This window comes from Sparus aurata, unplaced genomic scaffold, assembly GCF_900880675.1.
Source record: "Sparus aurata unplaced genomic scaffold, fSpaAur1.1, whole genome shotgun sequence".
Taxonomy (NCBI): domain Eukaryota; kingdom Metazoa; phylum Chordata; class Actinopteri; order Spariformes; family Sparidae; genus Sparus; species Sparus aurata.
Genome location: NW_022045108.1, coordinates 125,216 through 146,228, shown reverse-complemented (window position 1 = coordinate 146,228; position 21,013 = coordinate 125,216). Strand labels below are relative to the sequence as shown.

The following is a 21,013-nucleotide window of genomic DNA, read 5'->3' as shown; positions in this document are numbered from 1 at the left end:
GAGACACTTTATAAACTCTGTGAAACTCTGTCTCTGACTCATTCTGCATTATTTGGACCTTCTTGTTCATTCAGTAAATGTTCTACATGAACTTCTTTCTGTCTTTGAGTAGAAACATGGAGTCTGTTTGTCTCAGAGATGGACGGGTTTGATTATCTCAACTTGAACCATTTTTGTCCTAAAAACACAGACACTTGGTTGCCAGCTTCAAACAATACAACATGAATTATCATTAATATATTATATATGATATACCCACCTGAAACAGCTGGTGGGCGTCCAGCTGCTCTCAGATCAGTTTCCACAGATACAGTGGAACGTGTGTGTTACAGTCCTGAAACGTCAGCTCAGCTCTTTTTAATTAAACTCTGTTAAATGCAGTTTAATTCCTCGTCAGCACAGCAGGCAGCAGGCGGTAATATTTCCATTAAGGCAGAGCGTCTCCTCCTCCGTGATGATAATAATAATAAACCAACAGTTCACATTATTTATATTTCTATTTAACTTCCAGCAGAAGATGATGTGATGCTGCTGTATTATCCCACTGCAGGGTTTAAAGGTTTAACTCCTTCACAGCTGATTGCTTTAATTAGGATTTAGAGGAGGACAGAAAATTACACATGGAGAGAGATTATTATTATAAATACACATTTTCTTCTCCGTTAATCCATTAATATTAAACCTTCAGACTGAAGGTTATTAACCCTCTGCTGCCCAGACGGAACATATATTCATTCAAGAAGAAGAAGAAGGAGGAGAAGAAGAAGAACCGGTCTTCTCTGGGCCCGTATTGATGCTGGTTCTGGTTCTGGGACTTGGACTGTGGCTCCCTCTGCTGTTCATGAACGCACACTGCACACAGGAAGTGAAGCTGGAGGCTCGTCGCTGTCGTCAGGGTGACTGGTTGTGATTGACAGGTTGAGATCGATGACAAACAACATGTCGACGTCTCTGACCCGGGTTCTGATGTTCTGGAGTCAGACGACATGTTGTGTCTCCAACGTCTCCCATAGACTTCAACACAGCTGTCGGACCTCCGGGTGACGCCGGTTTGTTTACGCCTCATGTGGTCGTCTGTTCACAGGAGTTCTGTTGGAGGAGCTCTGTGTGGTTCTGGACAAGAAGTGCATCTGAGAATTTAAATTCACTGACTGAAGCTAGAGAGGTGGCAGGGTCCGCCACATGTAAGCAAAGTTAAACAGTATAAAGTGTGTCGTCCTTTAAGGTCAGTTTGTTTATTCAGTTCATTGAGTCATGAACACAAAGAGAGTTTAATTATTTAGTTTGTTTAGAGGAAGAAGAAGAAGAAGAAGAAGAAGAAGAAGAAGAAGAAGACTGTGCAGTAACACAAACATGTAATCATTGTTGTCGTAGTTTTTCATCTGTAACTTTCTGTTGTTGTCCTGACTGTCAGCTCTCCACTGGATCAATAAAGTTTATCTTATCTCTGAACTCCTACGATGAAAACAAACCCAGTTGTCCTCCTTTGATCCGAGACAACCCGTTCTTACACAACTCTGGACCAAACGAAGTCAACAGAGGACAAAACTCTCCTCTGTGTCAACACTGGAAAACTCCAGAACGAGAGCCTCCTGGATAAAAGCGGAGCGGCTCGGCGGTCCAGTTCGTCTCCACCCGTCTGCAGCTGCAGCATCATGAATCTGTGGGTCAGCAGTCCCTTCCTGTTCGTCGGCCTGGTTCTGAGCGTCTCGGCTCTGACACCTGAGGAATGCAAACCGCTGATCACACCTCTGTCTCTGACTGAGCGCTCCACGGTAAGACTGACTCCTGTCCGGGTCAGAACCTCTCATCACTGTGACTTTATCTGACACATCACAGACGATCCAGCAGCAGGACCGTTTGTGACTCTCTCGGTTCGTCTCCTGACTGACTTCCTGTTTGTCTGCAGCTTCACAAGACTGTGAACTTCATCATGGGCTTCACCGACAGCGACGCCTACAACCACATCCTGAAGTTCACGGAGAGCTCCTGGATGAGGCTCAGCCCGTCGGCGTCTGGAGACCACGAGCTGAGCGTGCATCAGGAGAACAGGATGTGAGACATCGTCACCTGAGTGATTCCTTCTGAGAGTCTCCAGGTCAAACAGGAAATGAACTCTGCCTCTGTTTGTTTGTCACCCAGAAATGGTTCCTGCTTTGGCTCGATGGTCAACACCACCATTGAGGGGAACACGCTGTCATCGTCAGGTGAGTCAGCTGATGTGAGCGTGACTGCATGTGTGTTCTGATGACCCGGCTCATGTGACGAGCTCAGAGCCAAACAGATGTGAAGTGAAGTAACGTCATTGTGTCGACTAATTAACCGCGTCTGTCTCCAACACATGATTCTGTTGTTCTGTCTGAACTTCTGATTGGTTCTCAGTGGGAAACATCAGCTCGACCTTCCAGCTGCTGCCGAGCTGCGACGGCTGTCTGCTCTTCAACGTCCACAGCCACGCCAGGGACCTCAACAAGTTCCTTCGCCTGGTGAACCTCACCGCCGACTTCCCCGAGGAGATCCGCACTCACGCTGTGTACCTGATGGGTAGGAGGTCCAGAGGAAGTGACTCGGTTTGTATGTGACACGTTACATCAGAGTTACAGCCATCTTTGTTTGTCTCCAGCTGAGAAGACGACGCTGACGGACGCAGACGTGGAACATTTCAAGAAGCAGGCGAGCTGCCTCGGCTTCAACAGAGAGCCAGACTTCAGCTACGACCCCAAACATGGTGCTTCACCTGCACACCTGCACACCTGATCACCTGCACACCTGCACACCTGCACACCTGATCACCTGCACACCTGCACACCTGCACACCTGATCACCTGCACACCTGCACACCTGATCACCTGCACACCTGCACACCTGATCACCTGCACACCTGCACACCTGATCACCTGCACACCTGCACACCTGCACACCTGATCACCTGCACACCTGCACACCTGATCACCTGCACACCTGATCACCTGCACACCTGATCACCTGCACACCTGATCACCTGCACACCTGATCACCTGCACATCTGTCTGTAACACCGGAGCCGGAGGAAGAGCTGAACTGATCTGATGTCTGTTTCTTTGTGTTTGTCTCTGCAGAGCTCTGTAAGGAGGGCGAGGGCCACACGGTGACGCTGACCTGAGAGCAGAACTGCTGACGTGTCAACGTTCACTCTGTTTCTCATTTCTGTCATCAAATAAAACGATGTGACACCGAAGCTTCAGTCTGAGTTTCTCAATCCCATCATCATAGAACAGAACCACAACTCTGACATCACTGTCAGCCTCCCGACACTGTAAACAGGAAGTGCTAACAGCTAACAGCTAACTGTGACGACAGAGTTAGAATATATGTAGATAGATAGAATGCACTGAGTCACATATACCAATAATAGGTATTGATTATGAGTTTATGTTAAAGCCTGACACGTCAAAAAATAACCAGAAAATTCAGTTTTGTGGATCTGACATGTTTATTAAACCTTTTAACAAAATCTGTCCCACAAATGTTGCCACATCATTTTGTCTATGATATATATGTTGTATCACATTTGATACATTGGTCATTTTTGGCAACTTTTTGCTCTCAATAATGTTAATTTTAAATACAAAACAAATTATGCCCATAACATTTTGAAAATATAGAACATTTCAGGCAGTTTCTCTCATTGTTTTTTTATACATAAAACTTTTCACAGCATTTTTCTTTCACTTTGTGGTCGGCACAGAAACAGTTCCTGTTCAGGTAAAGACACACCTAACACCTTCACAGCAGACAGGTGAGAGGTGACTGCTGCTGCGGTGCTTGCAAAATAGTTTGTATAATAGTTTGTATGATAGTTTGTATAATGATGTAGATTACATTACAAAAATGTGACATGCCCATTCAGGGATAAAGCACCTTATATACCTGCAGAATCAAATCTACTACACACATTTTTAACACGGTTTAACTGTAATATAAAGAATGAATCATCAAGTAATTATGCATTGATTCAATACAGAACATATTCACTTGAAAAAATGAGTAACAATATAAATGTTATTCTTACCGTAACTTCTTGAAAATTAGCAAAGATTTTCCTGCCAAAAGTGTGAGAATGATTTAATGACAGCGGCCATTTTGAAAAAGCCAAAAAAAAAAATGCTTCCACTGTCTGCAGTGCAATGATTCTCCACTAGTGGGCAGAATACATGTATCAGGTGATATACAGCAGGTGTTTAAGGAAAGTATTGATAAGATAAGAAGTCTTAGAAACTTGGGTATCAAATATGATGCAGATGGTGACATGTTAATAAATGTATTTTCCAGTCAGGCCCAGTAAAGAAATAAAGCAGCTGCAGTACATTTTGATGTTCCCTCCAGTTCTCTCCTCGACTGCCCTGAACAGCAAGATGTTAAAGATCTATATAAACATATTAAACATGTGGACTGAGCTCAGAACATGTTCAGACTCCCAGCAGATGGACTCAGACACAGAAACACATCCAGCTGTCTCACTTTGTCTTTATTGATCAGTGAAGGACACATGTGACGTCTGAGACACTGACGATTGTCCGTCTTCACTCAGGACTGTTAGGATTCAGCCGCTGCCGGCATGTTAGGACAGGATCTGTGAGGAGACATGAGGACAGCTGTCTTATTGTCTTTAATTCATTGATTAGTTGTTTGACAGACGGCGGCACCGACCTGCAGCTTCGTCATAGATGAACGGGTTCTCAAAAGGGAACTTCAGACACTCTGCAACCTTCTTATGGTCGTCGTGGACGACCACAAGCTGCTCAGCATCCTGACGTCGTCCCTCTCTCCCTGACACACAATGTTTGACAAAGAATGTTTGTAATGTTGAACTGTGTGTGTTTGTGTGTGTGTGTGTGTTTGTGTGTGTGTGTATGTGTGTGTGTGTGTGTGTTTACTGTAGTGCAGCAGGTACTGGCCCCCGGTGACCTTGTAGAACAGGGTCATACAGTCCTTGTGGGTCTCGTAGAACTCCACGGTGGCTGTCAATTCATACGGAGTCTGAACGCCGTTCTCCTCAAATACTGACACACACACACACACACACACAAACACGCACACACACACACAAGCACACGTCGCCACAATGACGACGACAATAGCAATACAATAAGACACCAAAACATTCTACTCACTGCAGCCGCTGGTAGCCAGTTCAAATTTCTGGGAGGCGTCAGACAGCATCGTCAGGTTCATGGAGTACTTGGAACAGGACGTGTCCCTGAACACAACACAACACAACACAGACACACAACACAGACACACACAACACAGACACACACAACACAACACAACACAACACAACACAACACAACACAGACACAAACAACACAACACAACACAACACAGACACACACAACACAGACACACACAACACAACACAACACAACACAACACAACACAGACACAAACAGCACAACACAGACACACACAACACAACACAACACAACACAGACACAAACAACACAACACAGACACAGACATCAGTTAGCTGATGAGTTAAAAAACATACTGATGAATACATATATGATGTGAAGTTACTACACACACACACACACAGACGGGTCGGGCTCCTCTGAAGTTCTGATGGAACCAGCGTTGGATCATTTGTACTGACTCACTTTAACTGGTTCCACTCCTTGAACAGGAGGGTGCTGTTGTCAGAGGTGAGCTGCAGCTCCACGAAGGAGCTGGTCAGGTTGGTGAGCAGAGACGTTTTGTTCTCATTAGAGATGGACCAGACCAGAACCCAGTCCCCAAGAACCTGCAGGAGGAGGAGGACAGGTGAGAGTCAGACACACCTGAAGCTTCCTCTGAGATCAAGAGCTTCAGACTGGAACCCGTCCGGACTCTGAGCCGGACCTGCTGCAGCGTCATGATGTTCCACACAAATACACGTCACAACGTAACAACATGTCGTTACAAACATCCTGTGTTCTCCAAGCTCAATGACAGCTTACTGAGAACTGTTATCAAACATCTGTCAATCAATCAATCAATCAATATCTCACAAAAAGAAAAACATTATTATTTAGTAATTAGTTATTACTAAGTAATTGTTTAGTAATAATGCAAAACTTTATAAATAATAATAAATGTACATATTCTAAATACATATCAGCACACATGTACTACTATAATATATACAGTATATACAGATCGTCCCGTGACATCTGGCTCAGGTGTTCTCTGGACAAGGTCTTCAGAGTGTCACAGTCTTCTGGCACCGCGCTGACGCTGGCGACATTCCAACAACTAATGGACAGAGTCTTGGCGGGCATTCAATGGGACGACCTGCCGAGTCTACTGGGACGACATCATCGTGATAGGCGGGGACGTGTCGGGGATGCTGGGCCCGGGCTTTAGACAACTTCGCCAGGCCAACCTGAAACTGAAACCAGCAAAGTGTTTCCTCTATCGCCGCCAAGTAGCCTACCTGGGCCACATCGTCTCAGAGGGTAGTGTGGCCACCGACCCACCCAGGCAAAGTCCAGAAGGTGCAGGACTGCCCAACACAGACATCCTTCTAGGAGGTCCGCCGCTTCATCGGCCTTGCAGCCTGCGGTGGATCAAAGAATGAAGGAGCCTGAGGGACAGCTCACCAGGTGGCTCTAGAGACTTGATGATTACAACTTTGAGATCATCCATCACCCAGGCCGGTTGCACAGCCTCTCCAGGAGACCCTGCTAGCAGTCCTGTCCATGTAAGCTGCCAGACCCCTCCCTTCATCCAGTAAACGTAGTCACCAGGCTGTGCAGTGTGAGTTGGACTCTGACAACAGGGTTAGGTACACTGGATCCACATACTGGAGCCAAGCAAGACACCACAAGCCCCCTCGAGTGGAAACCCCTATGGAGCGCATCACCATGGACATTATAGGGCCACTGAATGAGACAGAGCGCAACAACAGACGTGTTCTGGTGATACGGGTCTATTTCACTACATGGGTGGAAGCCTTCCCTTTACCTGATGAACAGGCTGTAACTGTGGCTGAAGAGCTCACCTCAGAGCTGTACAGTGACCAAGGAGCTGGACACCTATGGCAGTATTAACCCCAGTTGTCCACATGGACCCTGCGGACCGAGCCTGGATCCGTCTCAACTGTTCTCCGGTGCCGAGAGAGCCTCCAGCTGCACCTTATCTGACCCGGCAGTGGACATTCCTGAAGGTGACGACTCCCCTCCATTGCCCCTCATCTAAACTCTGCTTCTCCTGGGGTACCCCAGGATAGTGTGGACCCCCGGGATAGTGCGGACCCCCAGGATAGTGTGGACGCCCGGGATAGTGGGGACCCCCGGGATAGTGGGGACCCCCGGGATAGTGTGGACGCCCGGGATAGTGTGGACCCCCGGGATAGTGTGGAACCCCAGGATAGTGGTGACCCCCGGGATAGTGTGGACGCCCGGGATAGTGTGGACCCCCGGGATAGTGTGGACCCCCAGGATAGTGGTGACCCCCGGGATAATGTGGACCCCCAGGATAGTGTGGACACCCAGGATAGTGTGGACCCCCGGGATAGTGGGGACCCCCGAGATAGTGTGGACCCCCGGGATAATGTGGACACCCAGGATAGTGTGGACCCCCGGGATAATGTGGACCCCCAGGATAGTGTGGACCCCTGGGATAATGTGGACCCCCAGGATAGTGTGGACCCCCGGGATAATGTGGACCCCTGGGATAATGTGGACCCCCATGATAGTGTGGACCCCCGGGATAGTGTGGACCCCCAGGATAGTGTGGACCCCTGGGATAATGTGGACCCCCAGGATAGTGTGGACCCCCGGAATAATGTGGACCCCCAGGATAGTGTGGACCCCCGGGATAATGTGGACCCCCGGGATAGTGTGGACCCCCAGGATAGTGTGGACCCCCGGGATAATGTGGACACTCAGGATAGTGTGGACCCCCGGGATAGTGTGGACCCCCGGGATAATGTGGACACCCAGGATAGTGTGGACCCCCGGGATGATGTGGACCCCCAGGATAGTGTGGACCCCTGGGATAATGTGGACCCCCGGGATAGTGTGGACCCCCAGGATAGTGGTGACCCCCGGGATAATGTGGACACCCAGGATAGTGTGGACCCCCGGGATAGTGGGGACCCCCGGGATAGTGTGGACCCCCGGGATAATGTGGACCCCCGGGATAGTGTGGACCCCCGGGATAATGTGGACACCCAGGATAGTGTGGACCCCCGGGATAATGTGGACCCCCGGGATAGTGTGGACCCCTGGGATAATGTGGACCCCCGGGATAGTGTGGACCCCCAGGATAGTGGTGACCCCCGGGATAATGTGGACACCCAGGATAGTGTGGACCCCCGGGATAGTGGGGACCCCCGGGATAGTGTGGACCCCCGGGATAATGTGGACCCCCAGGATAGTGTGGACCCCTGGGATAATGTGGACCCCCGGGATAGTGTGGACCCCCAGGATAGTGGTGACCCCCGGGATAATGTGGACACCCAGGATAGTGTGGACCCCCGGGATAGTGGGGACCCCCGGGATAGTGTGGACCCCCGGGATAATGTGGACACCCAGGATAGTGTGGACCCCCGGGATAATGTGGACCCCCAGGATAGTGTGGACCCCCAGGATAGTGTGGACCCCCGGGATAATGTGGACACTCAGGATAGTGTGGACCCCCGGGATAGTGTGGACCCCCGGGATAATGTGGACACCCAGGATAGTGTGGACCCCCAGGATAATGTGGACCCCCGGGATAGTGTGGACCCCTGGGATAATGTGGACCCCCGGGATAGTGTGGACCCCCAGGATAGTGGTGACCCCCGGGATAATGTGGACACCCAGGATAGTGTGGACCCCCGGGATAATGTGGACCCCCAGGATAGTGTGGACCCCTGGGATAATGTGGACCCCCAGGATAGTGTGGACCCCCGGGATAATGTGGACCCCCGGGATAGTGTGGACCCCCGGGATAGTGTGGACCCCCAGGATAGTGTGGACCCCCGGGATAATGTGGACCCCCAGGATAGTGTGGACCCCCGGGATAATGTGGACCCCTGGGATAATGTGGACCCCCATGATAGTGTGGACCCCCGGGATAGTGTGGACCCCCAGGATAGTGTGGACCCCTGGGATAATGTGGACCCCCAGGATAGTGTGGACCCCCGGGATAATGTGGACCCCCAGGATAGTGTGGACCCCCGGGATAATGTGGACCCCCGGGATAGTGTGGACCCCCAGGATAGTGTGGACCCCCGGGATAATGTGGACACTCAGGATAGTGTGGACCCCCGGGATAGTGTGGACCCCCGGGATAATGTGGACACCCAGGATAGTGTGGACCCCCAGGATAATGTGGACCCCCGGGATAGTGTGGACCCCCGGGATAATGTGGACCCCCGGGATAGTGTGGACCCCCAGGATAGTGTGGACCCCCGGGATAATGTGGACACTCAGGATAGTGTGGACCCCCGGGATAGTGTGGACCCCCGGGATAATGTGGACACCCAGGATAGTGTGGACCCCCAGGATAATGTGGACCCCCGGGATAGTGTGGACCCCCGGGATAATGTGGACCCCCGGGATAGTGTGGACCCCCAGGATAGTGTGGACCCCCGGGATAATGTGGACACTCAGGATAGTGTGGACCCCCGGGATAGTGTGGACCCCCGGGATAATGTGGACACCCAGGATAGTGTGGACCCCCAGGATAATGTGGACCCCCGGGATAGTGTGGACCCCTGGGATAATGTGGATCCCCGGGATAGTGTGGACCCCCAGGATAGTGGTGACCCCCGGGATAGTGGGGACCCCCGGGATAGTGTGGACCCCCGGGATAATGTGGACCCCCGGGATAGTGTGGACCCCTGGGATAATGTGGACCCCCAGGATAGTGTGGACCCCCGGGATAATGTGGACACTCAGGATAGTGTGGACCCCCGGGATAGTGTGGACCCCCGGGATAATGTGGACACTCAGGATAGTGTGGACCCCCGGGATAGTGTGGACCCCCGGGATAATGTGGACAACCAGGATAGTGGGGACCCCCGGGATAGTGGGGACCCCCGGGATAGTGTGGACCCCCGGGATAATGTGGACCCCCGGGATAGTGTGGACCCCTGGGATAATGTGGACCCCCAGGATAGTGTGGACCCCCGGGATAGTGTGGACCCCCGGGATAATGTGGACCCCCGGGATAGTGTGGACCCCTGGGATAATGTGGACCCCCAGGATAGTGTGGACCCCCGGGATAATGTGGGCACTCAGGATAGGGTGGACCCCCGGGATAGTGTGGACCCCCGGGATAATGTGGACACTCAGGATAGTGTGGACCCCCGGGATAGTGTGGACCCCCGGGATAATGTGGACAACCAGGATAGTGGGGACCCCCGGGATAGTGGGGACCCCTGGGATAATGTGGACCCCCAGGATAGTGTGGACCCCCGGGATAATGTGGGCACTCAGGATAGGGTGGACCCCCGGGATAGTGTGGACCCCCGGGATAATGTGGACACTCAGGATAGTGTGGACCCCCGGGATAGTGTGGACCCCCGGGATAATGTGGACAACCAGGATAATGTGGACCCCCGGGATAGTGTGGACCCCTGGGATAATGTGGACCCCCAGGATAGTGTGGACCCCCGGGATAGTGTGGACCCCCGGGATAATGTGGACCCCCGGGATAGTGTGGACCCCTGGGATAATGTGGACCCCCAGGATAGTGTGGACCCCCGGGATAATGTGGACACTCAGGATAGTGTGGACCCCCGGGATAGTGTGGACCCCCGGGATAATGTGGACACTCAGGATAGTGTGGACCCCCGGGATAGTGTGGACCCCCGGGATAATGTGGACAACCAGGATAGTGGGGACCCCCGGGATAGTGGGGACCCCCGGGATAATGTGGACCCCCGGGATAGTGTGGACCCCTGGGATAATGTGGACCCCCAGGATAGTGTGGACCCCCGGGATAGTGTGGACCCCCGGGATAATGTGGACCCCCGGGATAGTGTGGACCCCTGGGATAATGTGGACCCCCAGGATAGTGTGGACCCCCGGGATAATGTGGACACTCAGGATAGTGTGGACCCCCGGGATAGTGTGGACCCCCAGGATAGTGTGGACCCCCGGGATAATGTGGACCCCCAGGATAGTGTGGACCCCCGGGATAATGTGGACACTCAGGATAGTGTGGACCCCCGGGATAGTGTGGACCCCCGGGATAATGTGGACACTCAGGATAGTGTGGACCCCCGGGATAGTGTGGACCCCCGGGATAATGTGGACAACCAGGATAGTGGGGACCCCCGGGATAGTGGGGACCCCCGGGATAGTGTGGACCCCCGGGATAATGTGGACCCCCAGGATAGTGTGGACCCCTGGGATAATGTGGACCCCCAGGATAGTGTGGACCCCCGGGATAGTGTGGACCCCCGGGATAATGTGGACCCCCGGGATAGTGTGGACCCCTGGGATAATGTGGACCCCCAGGATAGTGTGGACCCCCGGGATAATGTGGACACTCAGGATAGTGTGGACCCCCGGGATAGTGTGGACCCCCGGGATAATGTGGACACTCAGGATAGTGTGGACCCCCGGGATAGTGTGGACCCCCGGGATAATGTGGACAACCAGGATAGTGGGGACCCCCGGGATAGTGGGGACCCCCGGGATAGTGGTGACCCCCGGGATAGTGTGGACCCCCAGGATAGTGGGGTTGGTGTGTCAGCACAGCATCAGCAGCGCCATCGTTCTCAAAGGCCACCTGCCAGGTTTGGTGACTGGGCCCACTGAGTTCATGAACAGCTTTCACAGTTGAACTGACCATTTTCCCGGTCTGCTGTTGTACATTGTTTTATGCTTTTCAAGCTAATGGCTAATTTTGTATGTTCCTATATGTTAATTTAAAGATAGATAGATAGATAGATAGATAGAGCTCAGAACATGTTCAGACTCCCAGCAGATGGACTCAGACACAGAAACACATCCAGCTGTCTCACTTTGTCTTTATTGATCAGTGAAGGACACATGTGACGTCTGAGACACTGACAATTGTCCATCTTCACTCAGGACTGTCAGGATTCAGCCGCCGCCGGGACTTCAGCCGCTGCCGGGACTTCAGCTGTCGCTGGCACTTCAGCCGCGGCCGGCATCTTAGGGCAAGGATCTGTGAGGAGACATGAGGACAGCTGTCTTATTGTCTTTGATTCACTGATTTGTTGTTTGACAGACGGCGGCACCGACCTGCAGCTCCGTCGTAGGTGAACGGGTTGTCGTGAGGGAACTTCAGACACTCTGCCAGCTTCTTATGGTCGTCGTGGGCCGAGGCCCACAGCTCAGCATCCTTATGTTGTCCCTCTCTCCCTGACACACACACAAACACACACAGCCAGGTCACTGGGATTCACTTCTGTATGTGTGTGTGTGTGTGTGTGTGTGTGTGTGTGTGTGTGTTTACTGTAGTGCAGCAGGAAGTGGCCCTCGGTTCCCTTGTAGAACGCAGTCATACAGTCCTTGCAGGTCTCGTAGAACTCCACAGTGGCTTTTTGTTCATACGCACTCAGAACGCCGTTCACCTCGAGTGCTGACACACACACACACACACACACACACACACACACACACACACAGTTTATCATATCAAACTTCACTGTACTGAGTGATGGATTAACATGTAAAACAGAACAAAGCAAAACAAAACTATAATAACAGAAAGACAAAGTTTTATATCATTATTATTAATAATAATAATATTGTTACTATTATCATCATCATCATCATCATCATCATTATTATTATTATCATCATCATTATTAATGATTAATGTGACTCACTGCCACCGGTGGAAGCCAGTTTAAATTTCTCGGAGGCCTCAGACGGTATCGTCAGGTTCAGGACGTACTTGGTACAGGACGTGTCCCTGAACACATCACAGTCACAACATCACTTATTAACATCAGTCAGCTGATGAGTTAAAAAAACATACTGATGAACACACACACACACACACACAGACTCGAGCTGCTAATGAAAGTGACAGGTCTCGTGTAAAGACTTATTCAGGTCCTCCTCTGGTCCCAGTCTGGTCCCAGAGTCCAGGTCCTCCGGTGCTGAGACAGGTCGGGCTCCTCTGAAGTTCTGATGGAACCAGCGTTGGATCATTTGTAAAGACTCACCTGAACTGGTTCCGCTCCTTGAACAGGAGGGTGCTGTTGTCAGAGGTGAGCTGCAGCTCCACGAAGGAGCTGGTCAGGTTGGTGAGCAGAGACGTTTTGTTCTCATTAGAGATGGACCAGACCAGAACCCAGTCCCCAAGAACCTGCAGGAGGAGGAGGACAGGTGAGAGTCAGACACACCTGACGCTTCCTCTGAGCTCAAGAGCTTCAGACTGGAACCCGTCCGGACTCTGAGCCGGACCTGCTGCAGCGTCATGTTCTCTTTATCAGACAGAACTCTGAGCTCATGATGTTCCACACAAACACTCGTCACAACGTAACAACATGTCGTTACAAACATCCTGTGTTCTCCAAGCTCAATGACAGCTTACTGAGAACTGTTATCAAACATCTGTCAATCAATCAATCAATCAATCAATACCTTACAATAAGAAATATATTATTTAGTAATAATGCAAAACTTTATTTGAAATAAAAGTATATACTTTAAACACGTATCCTCACATATGTATCAGTATATAATATATACAGATATTCCCGTGACATCACAGGTTCTGCAGCCTCACCTGGCTCAGGTGTTCTCTGGACAAGGTCTTCAGAGTGTCACAGTCTTCTGGCACCGCGCTGACGCTGACGGCTGCCAGCAGCAGCAGCAGCACCGCTCGCTTCTCAACACTCATCCTGCTCTGAGACGGAAATCAAACACACCCTGCTCAGTGCTGTCAGGACAGTGGAGAGGGAGGACGGAGCGGCTCGGTTTATATGGGCCTCAGTCCCTGGCTCGGTCCAAAGTGTGTGTGCTCAGTGTGTTACTGACCTCTGTACTCATGATGACGAGCTCAGCGTGTCCACGCCTGTCTGTCCCGGTGTGCTCCCAGCCCCTGCCAGAACAGAACCACAGAACACAGACAGTGTGCATGAATCAAACTGGACCTGAGAGAAGCCAGCAGCACCAGGGACCCAACAACGACCCACAAGAACACTAAGAGAAACACAATCTGAACAAACTCATCTGACTGCTGACAGACACACTGACGATCACCATCTTCAGACAGTGTTACAAGAATTCATCAGAATCATAGACGATAATAAAACACAGTAAAGAGAAAAAGCAGTGAAGAAGAACAACAACAACAAAGAAGAAGAAGAAGAAGGAGACACGGCAGCAGTCAGACAGGATCTGTCAGCTCTCCAGATGCTTCACTGCGATGTTAATCACACTGAGCTGGTCACCACATCATCACCAGGCTACATTAACAAATGAGGTGATTTTAAGAGTTGTTGAGTTAAAACAAACTTTATAACGTAGTGAAGCTGTGTGTGTGACAGATTGTAACTCATTGTGTCCTTGAAGTTGTTTGTCTCCTTGTAAAAAGTGTCAGTTTGCGGCAGCATGTCTGTACCAGCCTGTCTGCTTCTGTGTCTAAAGGGTTCCTGACCTCAATCAATATGAATGAAGATCAACAGGATAGATTGTTTCTTTTTCTGTGTGTGTGTGTGTGTGTGTGTGTGTGTGTGTGGGGGGGGGGGGGGGGGGGGGCAGTGGTACCTTTGTCCTTTTGGATTTTAACCCAATAGACCTAATATCTATTTACACACTCTCCTGGTAAACAGTTTCAGGACTGAGCCTTGAATAAACTGTATTTGTTTGGTTGTAAAGTCTGTTTGTACTGTAGGATGACCTCTCCTCCTACGCTCCTCCAGACAAATCTACAAAGAAGGTATTAATGAATACTGTTACTCTGACTCTCCTCATCCTTCAGTGGTGATTAATGTTTGTAGCTAACTGAAGTTAGCATGGCTCCCAAGGTTCTGATCTGTCCAGGTTCTGTTGATCTAGATAATCTCCACAGATTAACATAAATTAACTGTGTAGCAGTAAGAAGCTAACGTAAGGCTACAAACAGACGACATAGCGGTCACATGACTGAAACGTCACCACCACTAAGAGTCTTACTGCACAATTACTATCCAGGTTTTCTATAAACTGATCAATGTACAAGTTGTAAAGTCAGAGTTAGAACTAAAGTGGCTGTAAAGACGGACTAGTGAGTAGATGAGTCTCCGTGTTCGCTGTGAGGACGTTTAACTTCATAAATAAATGACACAAATAACAGAAAAATATTGACAGTATATACATTTATACAGACAATATTTATAAAGTATGGATAAAAATATTTAGAAATAATACATACTTATTTATGTATATACACGTTATACATCCCAGGAGCCTATGAACCGTTTTATAGGTTCATAGCAACTGAATACATAAAAACTCATTCAAAGCAATAAATATGTAAATAAACTGAAAATTAGTTGAATGAAACTATGGTTCTGTAGTTCTGTAGTTCTTTAGGTCTGTAGTTCTGTAGTTCTGCAGTGCTGTAGTTCATCCCAACAGCAGGGGGCGGTACTGCCCTGCTCCGTGACGTCAAACCGGCTGTCCCCACAAGAAGACGGTGTGTCGTCACTTCCGTCAGACATTCAACATGGAGTCGACAGGTTTGAAGCTGAGTTTCTGGGAGAACGGACCGAAGCCCGGCCAGTTCTACTCTTTCCCCGGCGGCAGCAGCAGCAGCGGGTCGGCAGCATCATGCGGGCCGGTCAGACACACACTGTGAGTGATCTGCTTCGGTAGAACCGGACTGTGTACCTCCGCCGGCGGTTTCGGTTTGAGCTCCGCTGCAGTGCTGTATCATCATGGAGAAAAGACAGCTAAGCTAACTGCTAGCTTACTTCTGTTTTCACACTGTAACGGCTCAACATTCTCTCTTTCGGATTAAATTAAATAAATCATTTGCACAAAAATGAGAAGTTATATTAAAAAGTATTCGTTGTAATTATCATAGTTCGCTAGGTTTCGTTCTGTTTTGCTGAGTAATTGTTAGCTGTTAGCTAGCCGCCATCAGTGAAGTTAACAGGAAACTCAGATTGACTTCATCACAGTAAATACGATGTTTAAAACAGAGTTAACGTTGTTGTCTGTTCAGCAGCTGGTCTATAGCATCACTGTTAACCTCCACCACTTTACATGTAGTCTGTTTATCTTCTGTAGGCTACAGTTAGCTGTTAGCATACACTTTGTACATAATAGTTTGATCTCGATTAGACACTAAAAAGGTAGAAGCTGTTCTGCTGGGATCTACACAAATAAAGATACACATTACTTCATAAAGATAAAATAAAACTATTCAAGTTCCAAGAGCAAAACAATCTAAACAAACACATCAGTCACAATAAAACTACAGATGATAACCTCAGTTCCAACATTAGGAATTGTTTCAGTCTCGGTGTGAAGATTTGCTGATTGTTTGTTTTGAATCAAAGTGAAATGATCATCTGCAGGTTCTGGTTACAGGCTGAAGAAGCTCTTCTGCTGTTAAGTGGATAAAGAAATTATTTTGGTTTGATTTTGTTTTATATGTAGATTTATTTATTTATATATAGAGAATGTGATGAAACTTAATCAGTGAAATATTCTTTTATATTTCCTGAAGTTAAAGTCACTCAAAAAGCCTTTAACGACTTGGTGTCTATGAACCTGCACTAATCATGTTAAAACTAAGATTCTCTCATCTGATTTAAATCCAGGAGGAAATTGCAAACTATAAAAACACTGAGTTATCACGAGTCAAGTTCCCTCGGTACAGTAAAATAAGACGGCTAAGCTGACGTCACCCGTGTTCGTTCACCTTCTCTGTTGTGTATAAACGTCGACGTGCCTTCATGTTGGGCCACACTGTCAGGAGGCTGTCTGATGGTTAAATGCTGCAGACTATCAGAGGATATCAGAGGATCACAGCTGAGAGTAAACGGCTCTCTTCTCCGTCTCCCTGCAGGAACCCGATGGTCACAGGGACGTCGGTGCTCGGTGTGAAGTTCACCGGCGGCGTCATCATCGCGGCGGACATGTTGGGCTCGTACGGCTCTCTGGCTCGCTTCAGGAACATCTCTCGTCTCATGAAGGTGACGGTCACTGTCGACAGAACCTCGCCAGCTGTCTGAGTAAATAAATGTGCAGCTCTGACAGTTTCTGATCCGTTTCAGGTGAACGGTAACACCATCCTGGGAGCGTCCGGAGACTACGCCGACTACCAGTACCTCAAACAGATCATCGAACAGATGGTGTAAGCTGCTGCTGCTCACACTGACAGGAATAATAACCACTACATGTCTGTGTTCAGATACTCAGTCTGTGTTGTGATTGGTCTGTCAGTATCGACGAGGAGCTGCTGGGTGACGGTCACAGCTACAGTCCCAAGGCGGTCCACTCCTGGCTCACCAGAGTCATGTACAACCGGCGCTGCAAGATGAATCCTCTGTGGAACACGGTGGTGATCGGAGGCTTCTACAACGGAGAGAGGTGACGGCTGCTTCTGTTAAACACGATGTATTCTGGATCCCTGCTGTCAGTCAGATCGTCGTGTCTGAGTTTAATATTTTACCAGTCGGCCATCTTGCTTTCTTCTAGTTTCCTAGGTTACGTGGACAAGCTGGGCGTGGCCTATGAGGCGCCCACAGTGGCCACAGGCTTTGGAGCGTACCTGGCTCAGGTGAGTGAGTTCGTTCTGCTCCTCCTGGTCTGCAGCTGAACTCTGTGTTCTGCTCAGAGTCCCACCTGACCAACTGAAATGTGATTTAAATACGTCGCACACTCACAGCTGCTGACACGAAACCTGACAGCTGAGATCCTCCTAGAGAAGATGTCTCACTCTGTTGGTGTCAGAGTGGAGCTTCTTCCCTCACAGAGGATCTTTTGTCAAGTTCAGACACAAAGTGACGAGTTTCATGTTGTTCTGTCATCACGTTTCTCACTGAATGAACACTAGTTATAGACGGCTGATGTTTGCTGCAGCCGGAGGTGTTTTGTTATTTTAGCAGCTTCCATTTTGTCCAGCAGATCTGGATATTTTTATCACCTGTGGGGGTCCGAAAGCTTCACTCTCATCTATATATTACCACAACATATGATTACATTTAGATAAAGAATATTGAAAATAAAACGAAACTTCTGATCAGATCCCACATTTTTGTTTATGATGTAACTTTTCATGTTTCTCTTCGTCAGATCACCTGAAACATTTAAGTTGCCATCAGTTTGTTTCATTTCTCATTTCAATTCTGAAATCTGAACACACAGTGATGACAAGAAGTGTGTTGTAACCTGTCTGTCTGTCTGTCTGTCTGTCTGTCTGTCTGTCTGTAGCCTCTGATGAGGGAGGTGGTGGAGAACAAGGTGGAGATCACTAAGCAGGAGGCTCGGGAGCTGATCGAGCGCTGCCTCAAAGTGCTTTACTACAGAGACGCTCGCTCCTACAACAGAGTGAGTTCAGCCGAGTGTCTCAGAGCTGCAGCGATCAGTCCATCAAGATCAATCATTTCTGTCATCGTCAGGCAAAACTGTGAAACATTGTCTGGTTCCAGCTTCTAGAATGAAGATTTATCTTGGTCCTTTCTGAGTTTCAGTCTTTAAATTCCTAAAGAAAATGTAGTTTTACTAATCAGGCTCAAAATGACCGATGACAGATGTGACCGCAGGGTTTACAGTCTGTTCAGCTCGTCTGTGCTCCGAGCATGGATTCAGATTCATCTCTACAACAACTTAAACTGGGAAGGATCAATTAATTCTGAACTTTATTGACTTGTAATTTAATAATTGTCAATAGTTACTGATTCAGAATGCCAACATGTCTCTCTGGTCACTCATCAGCATGTTATCACAACTTCATTTTACAGAAAGTCTCATTTGTCGATCTGTTAACGAGACGCTTTTCTCTGAACGAGTGATGTTTCTGTTTCAGTACGAGATCGCCATCGTCACAGAGGAGGGCGTGGAGATCGTCGGTCCGCTGTCTTCTGAGACCAACTGGGACATCGCTCACATGGTCAGGTAGGCCAGAGTCTCCTCAGTAATCTGATTACTTACACACAGTCTGAGTGGACGCAGGTTTGTGTTGACAGGTAACTCTGTTTCCTCTGAGCATGAAACTGAAGTAAAGTGACAGGTGACACGTCCGCAGTGTGACGAAGGCCGCAGGATGGATGTTTATCAATGTATGAAATCTACCAGCCTGAAGAATGCCGGTCAAATATTAGTTGGTTTTTTTATTAAAATGAGACTAAAACAGAAGAAGAGAAAGAAAAGAAAGGAATGAAGAAGGAACAAGTGAACTAAACAGGAAGGGATGAATGCAGCGAGGAGCTACAGCCTTTATTCAGTATGATTATCAAAGTCTCTTGTTGCTGCAGTGTCACATTTAAACGATCTGGTAGAACTGAGCTCCTGATGACTGAGGTTATGAAATGCACTGGATAAAAACAGCTGGAGTCATTGTTCATTTCCATATTTCAGGAGATTTTCTGGTTCTCTTGGATTTTGAAATATTCGCAAAAATGAGTTTTTTGCCTTTTTAAAAACTGACACAGCTGTTTTAAATGAGTCATCCAATTAATTTCTCTACTTTTAAATATCTTCAGCGATGTGATCTCGGGACTTCAACACTCAAATTGCAAAATGTAAATAGAAATTTTTCACGCTAGTGTAGCGGAGAAATGACATGTACACCCTCAGGTGTGCATGAGCTCCAGGTGAGGAACCTGTTCTGCGTATCTGAGTTTATGAACTTCCAAAGTAAATATGAAAATGGAAAACATGTCAAAGAATCTACTGATTCAGAGGCGACACAACAATAGAGACGGTCGCTGCTTCTACAAAAAGTTTAGTGGTAAATGAAGTGAAATAGATTTTAATTGTTCATTCCTCTAAAAACAAACTGATGTGATTTTGACTCCTGTTCCTCCTCCTCCTCCTCCTCTTCCTCCTCCTGTTTCTCTTCCTCCTCCTGTTTCTCTTCCTCCTCCTCCTCCTCCTCCTGTTTCTCTTCCTCCTCCTGTTTCTCTTCCTCCTCCTCCTCCTGTTTCTCTTCCTCCTCCTGTTCCTCCTCCTCCTCTTCCTCCTGTTTCTCTTCCTCCTCCTCCTCCTCCTGTTTCCTCTCCTCCTCCTGTTTCTCTTCATCCTCCTCCTGTTTCTCTCCTCCTCCTCCTCTTCCTCCTCCTGTTCTCCTCCTCCTCCTCCTGTTCTCTTCCTCCTCCTCCTCCTCCTCCTCCTCCTCCTCCTCCTCCTCCTGTTTCTCTTCCTCCTCCTGTTTCTCTGCAGCGGGTTCGAATGAAGACGAGCTCGTCGATGAAGCCTCGTCACAAACAGCCGCTCGCTCCCAGACGTCTGATCCCAGTTTAGCTTTTTTTCTGATGTTCATTGTAACTTTTGTATAATGGAAAATAAATGTGATAAATCCAAGTTTTGATTTTCTGGTTTTATTTGTGTGTTCTTGGAAACTTTTGAGTGGAAATCACAGAATTCAAACATAAAACAACACGTTTGTCCAGTATAACACACATGACACCAGTATGATCTGTATCACCTCCAGTTCAACATGAATCAGGTGTATTATAACACACATGACACCAGTATGATCTGTATCACCTCCAGTTCAACATGAATCAGGTGTATTATAACACACATGACACCAGTATGATCTGTATCACCTCCAGTTCACATGAATCAGGTGTATTATAACACACATGACACCAGTATGATCTGTATCACCTCCAGTTCAACATGAATCAGGTGTATTATAACACACACATGTTCCATCACGTGTATAAAATGTATATTTCAGTACTTTCTCTTTCTCTGTCAGAGCACGGCGGCTGTTGCTATGCAGATTATCGAGATAAATTCATCTGTTTTGTAACTGGGCAGACCAGGAAAACGCAACCAATCAGAATAATAGCTGTCAGAAAAATAATTCTGCTCGACGAATGAGGCTTCACCTGCTTTTGGTATCTGGGTAG

At 48.4% G+C, this 21,013-nt stretch overlaps 4 protein-coding genes across 4 annotated transcripts; 2 read left to right on the top strand and 2 right to left on the bottom strand.

The window, feature by feature from the left end:
* The first annotated feature begins 1,608 nt into the window (after positions 1-1,608).
* LOC115577661 (uncharacterized) lies at positions 1,609-3,217 on the top strand. The gene is made up of 6 exons (XM_030410557.1): positions 1,609-1,775; positions 1,910-2,055; positions 2,143-2,207; positions 2,383-2,544; positions 2,624-2,728; positions 3,099-3,217. The coding sequence occupies exons 1-6, from the start codon at positions 1,656-1,658 to the stop codon at positions 3,140-3,142; spliced, it is 642 nt and encodes a 213-aa protein (XP_030266417.1). The 5' UTR covers positions 1,609-1,655; the 3' UTR covers positions 3,143-3,217.
* Positions 3,218-4,562: 1,345 nt separating this feature from the next.
* Positions 4,563-6,299, bottom strand: LOC115577657 (saxitoxin and tetrodotoxin-binding protein 1-like). The gene is made up of 6 exons (XM_030410555.1): positions 6,192-6,299; positions 5,646-5,782; positions 5,154-5,245; positions 4,917-5,042; positions 4,690-4,809; positions 4,563-4,612 (listed from the first exon to the last, which is right to left on the bottom strand). The coding sequence occupies exons 1-6, from the start codon at positions 6,297-6,299 to the stop codon at positions 4,563-4,565; spliced, it is 633 nt and encodes a 210-aa protein (XP_030266415.1).
* Positions 6,300-11,969: 5,670 nt separating this feature from the next.
* On the bottom strand, positions 11,970-13,909 carry LOC115577672 (saxitoxin and tetrodotoxin-binding protein 1). Its single transcript, XM_030410579.1, has 6 exons — positions 13,726-13,909; positions 13,160-13,302; positions 12,818-12,903; positions 12,442-12,567; positions 12,228-12,347; positions 11,970-12,150 (listed from the first exon to the last, which is right to left on the bottom strand). The coding sequence occupies exons 1-6, from the start codon at positions 13,837-13,839 to the stop codon at positions 12,059-12,061; spliced, it is 681 nt and encodes a 226-aa protein (XP_030266439.1). The 5' UTR covers positions 13,840-13,909; the 3' UTR covers positions 11,970-12,058.
* A 1,703-nt stretch (positions 13,910-15,612) lies between these two features.
* LOC115577670 (proteasome subunit beta type-4-like) lies at positions 15,613-20,456 on the top strand. The gene is made up of 8 exons (XM_030410577.1): positions 15,613-15,776; positions 16,999-17,125; positions 17,207-17,286; positions 17,376-17,522; positions 17,631-17,712; positions 18,366-18,482; positions 18,961-19,049; positions 20,316-20,456. Exons 1-8 carry the CDS (start codon positions 15,649-15,651, stop codon positions 20,326-20,328), a joined length of 783 nt encoding a protein of 260 aa, XP_030266437.1. The 5' UTR covers positions 15,613-15,648; the 3' UTR covers positions 20,329-20,456.
* The last annotated feature ends 557 nt before the right edge of the window (positions 20,457-21,013 follow it).

Bases quoted from the DNA above. Each gene is read 5' to 3' on its own strand.
- LOC115577661 (XM_030410557.1), top strand. From the start codon at position 1,656: ATGAATCTGTGGGTCAGCAGTCCCTTCCTGTTCGTCGGCCTGGTTCTG. The intron at 2,545-2,623 runs GTAGGAGGTCCA...GTTTGTCTCCAG, and splicing joins TCACGCTGTGTACCTGATGG to CTGAGAAGACGACGCTGACG. The intron at 2,729-3,098 runs GTGCTTCACCTG...TTGTCTCTGCAG, and splicing joins CAGCTACGACCCCAAACATG to AGCTCTGTAAGGAGGGCGAG.
- LOC115577657 (XM_030410555.1), bottom strand. From the start codon at position 6,299: ATGCCCGCCAAGACTCTGTCCATTAGTTGTTGGAATGTCGCCAGCGTC. The intron at 4,810-4,916 runs GTAAACACACAC...ATTGTGTGTCAG, and splicing joins CCAGTACCTGCTGCACTACA to GGAGAGAGGGACGACGTCAG. The intron at 4,613-4,689 runs GTCGGTGCCGCC...GTCTCCTCACAG, and splicing joins CATCTATGACGAAGCTGCAG to ATCCTGTCCTAACATGCCGG.
- LOC115577672 (XM_030410579.1), bottom strand. From the start codon at position 13,839: ATGAGTGTTGAGAAGCGAGCGGTGCTGCTGCTGCTGCTGGCAGCCGTC. The intron at 12,904-13,159 runs GTGAGTCTTTAC...TGATGTGTTCAG, and splicing joins AAGGAGCGGAACCAGTTCAG to GGACACGTCCTGTACCAAGT. The intron at 12,568-12,817 runs GTGAGTCACATT...TGTGTGTGTCAG, and splicing joins ACTGGCTTCCACCGGTGGCA to CACTCGAGGTGAACGGCGTT.
- LOC115577670 (XM_030410577.1), top strand. From the start codon at position 15,649: ATGGAGTCGACAGGTTTGAAGCTGAGTTTCTGGGAGAACGGACCGAAG. The intron at 15,777-16,998 runs GTGAGTGATCTG...GTCTCCCTGCAG, and splicing joins GGGCCGGTCAGACACACACT to GAACCCGATGGTCACAGGGA. The intron at 17,126-17,206 runs GTGACGGTCACT...GATCCGTTTCAG, and splicing joins ACATCTCTCGTCTCATGAAG to GTGAACGGTAACACCATCCT.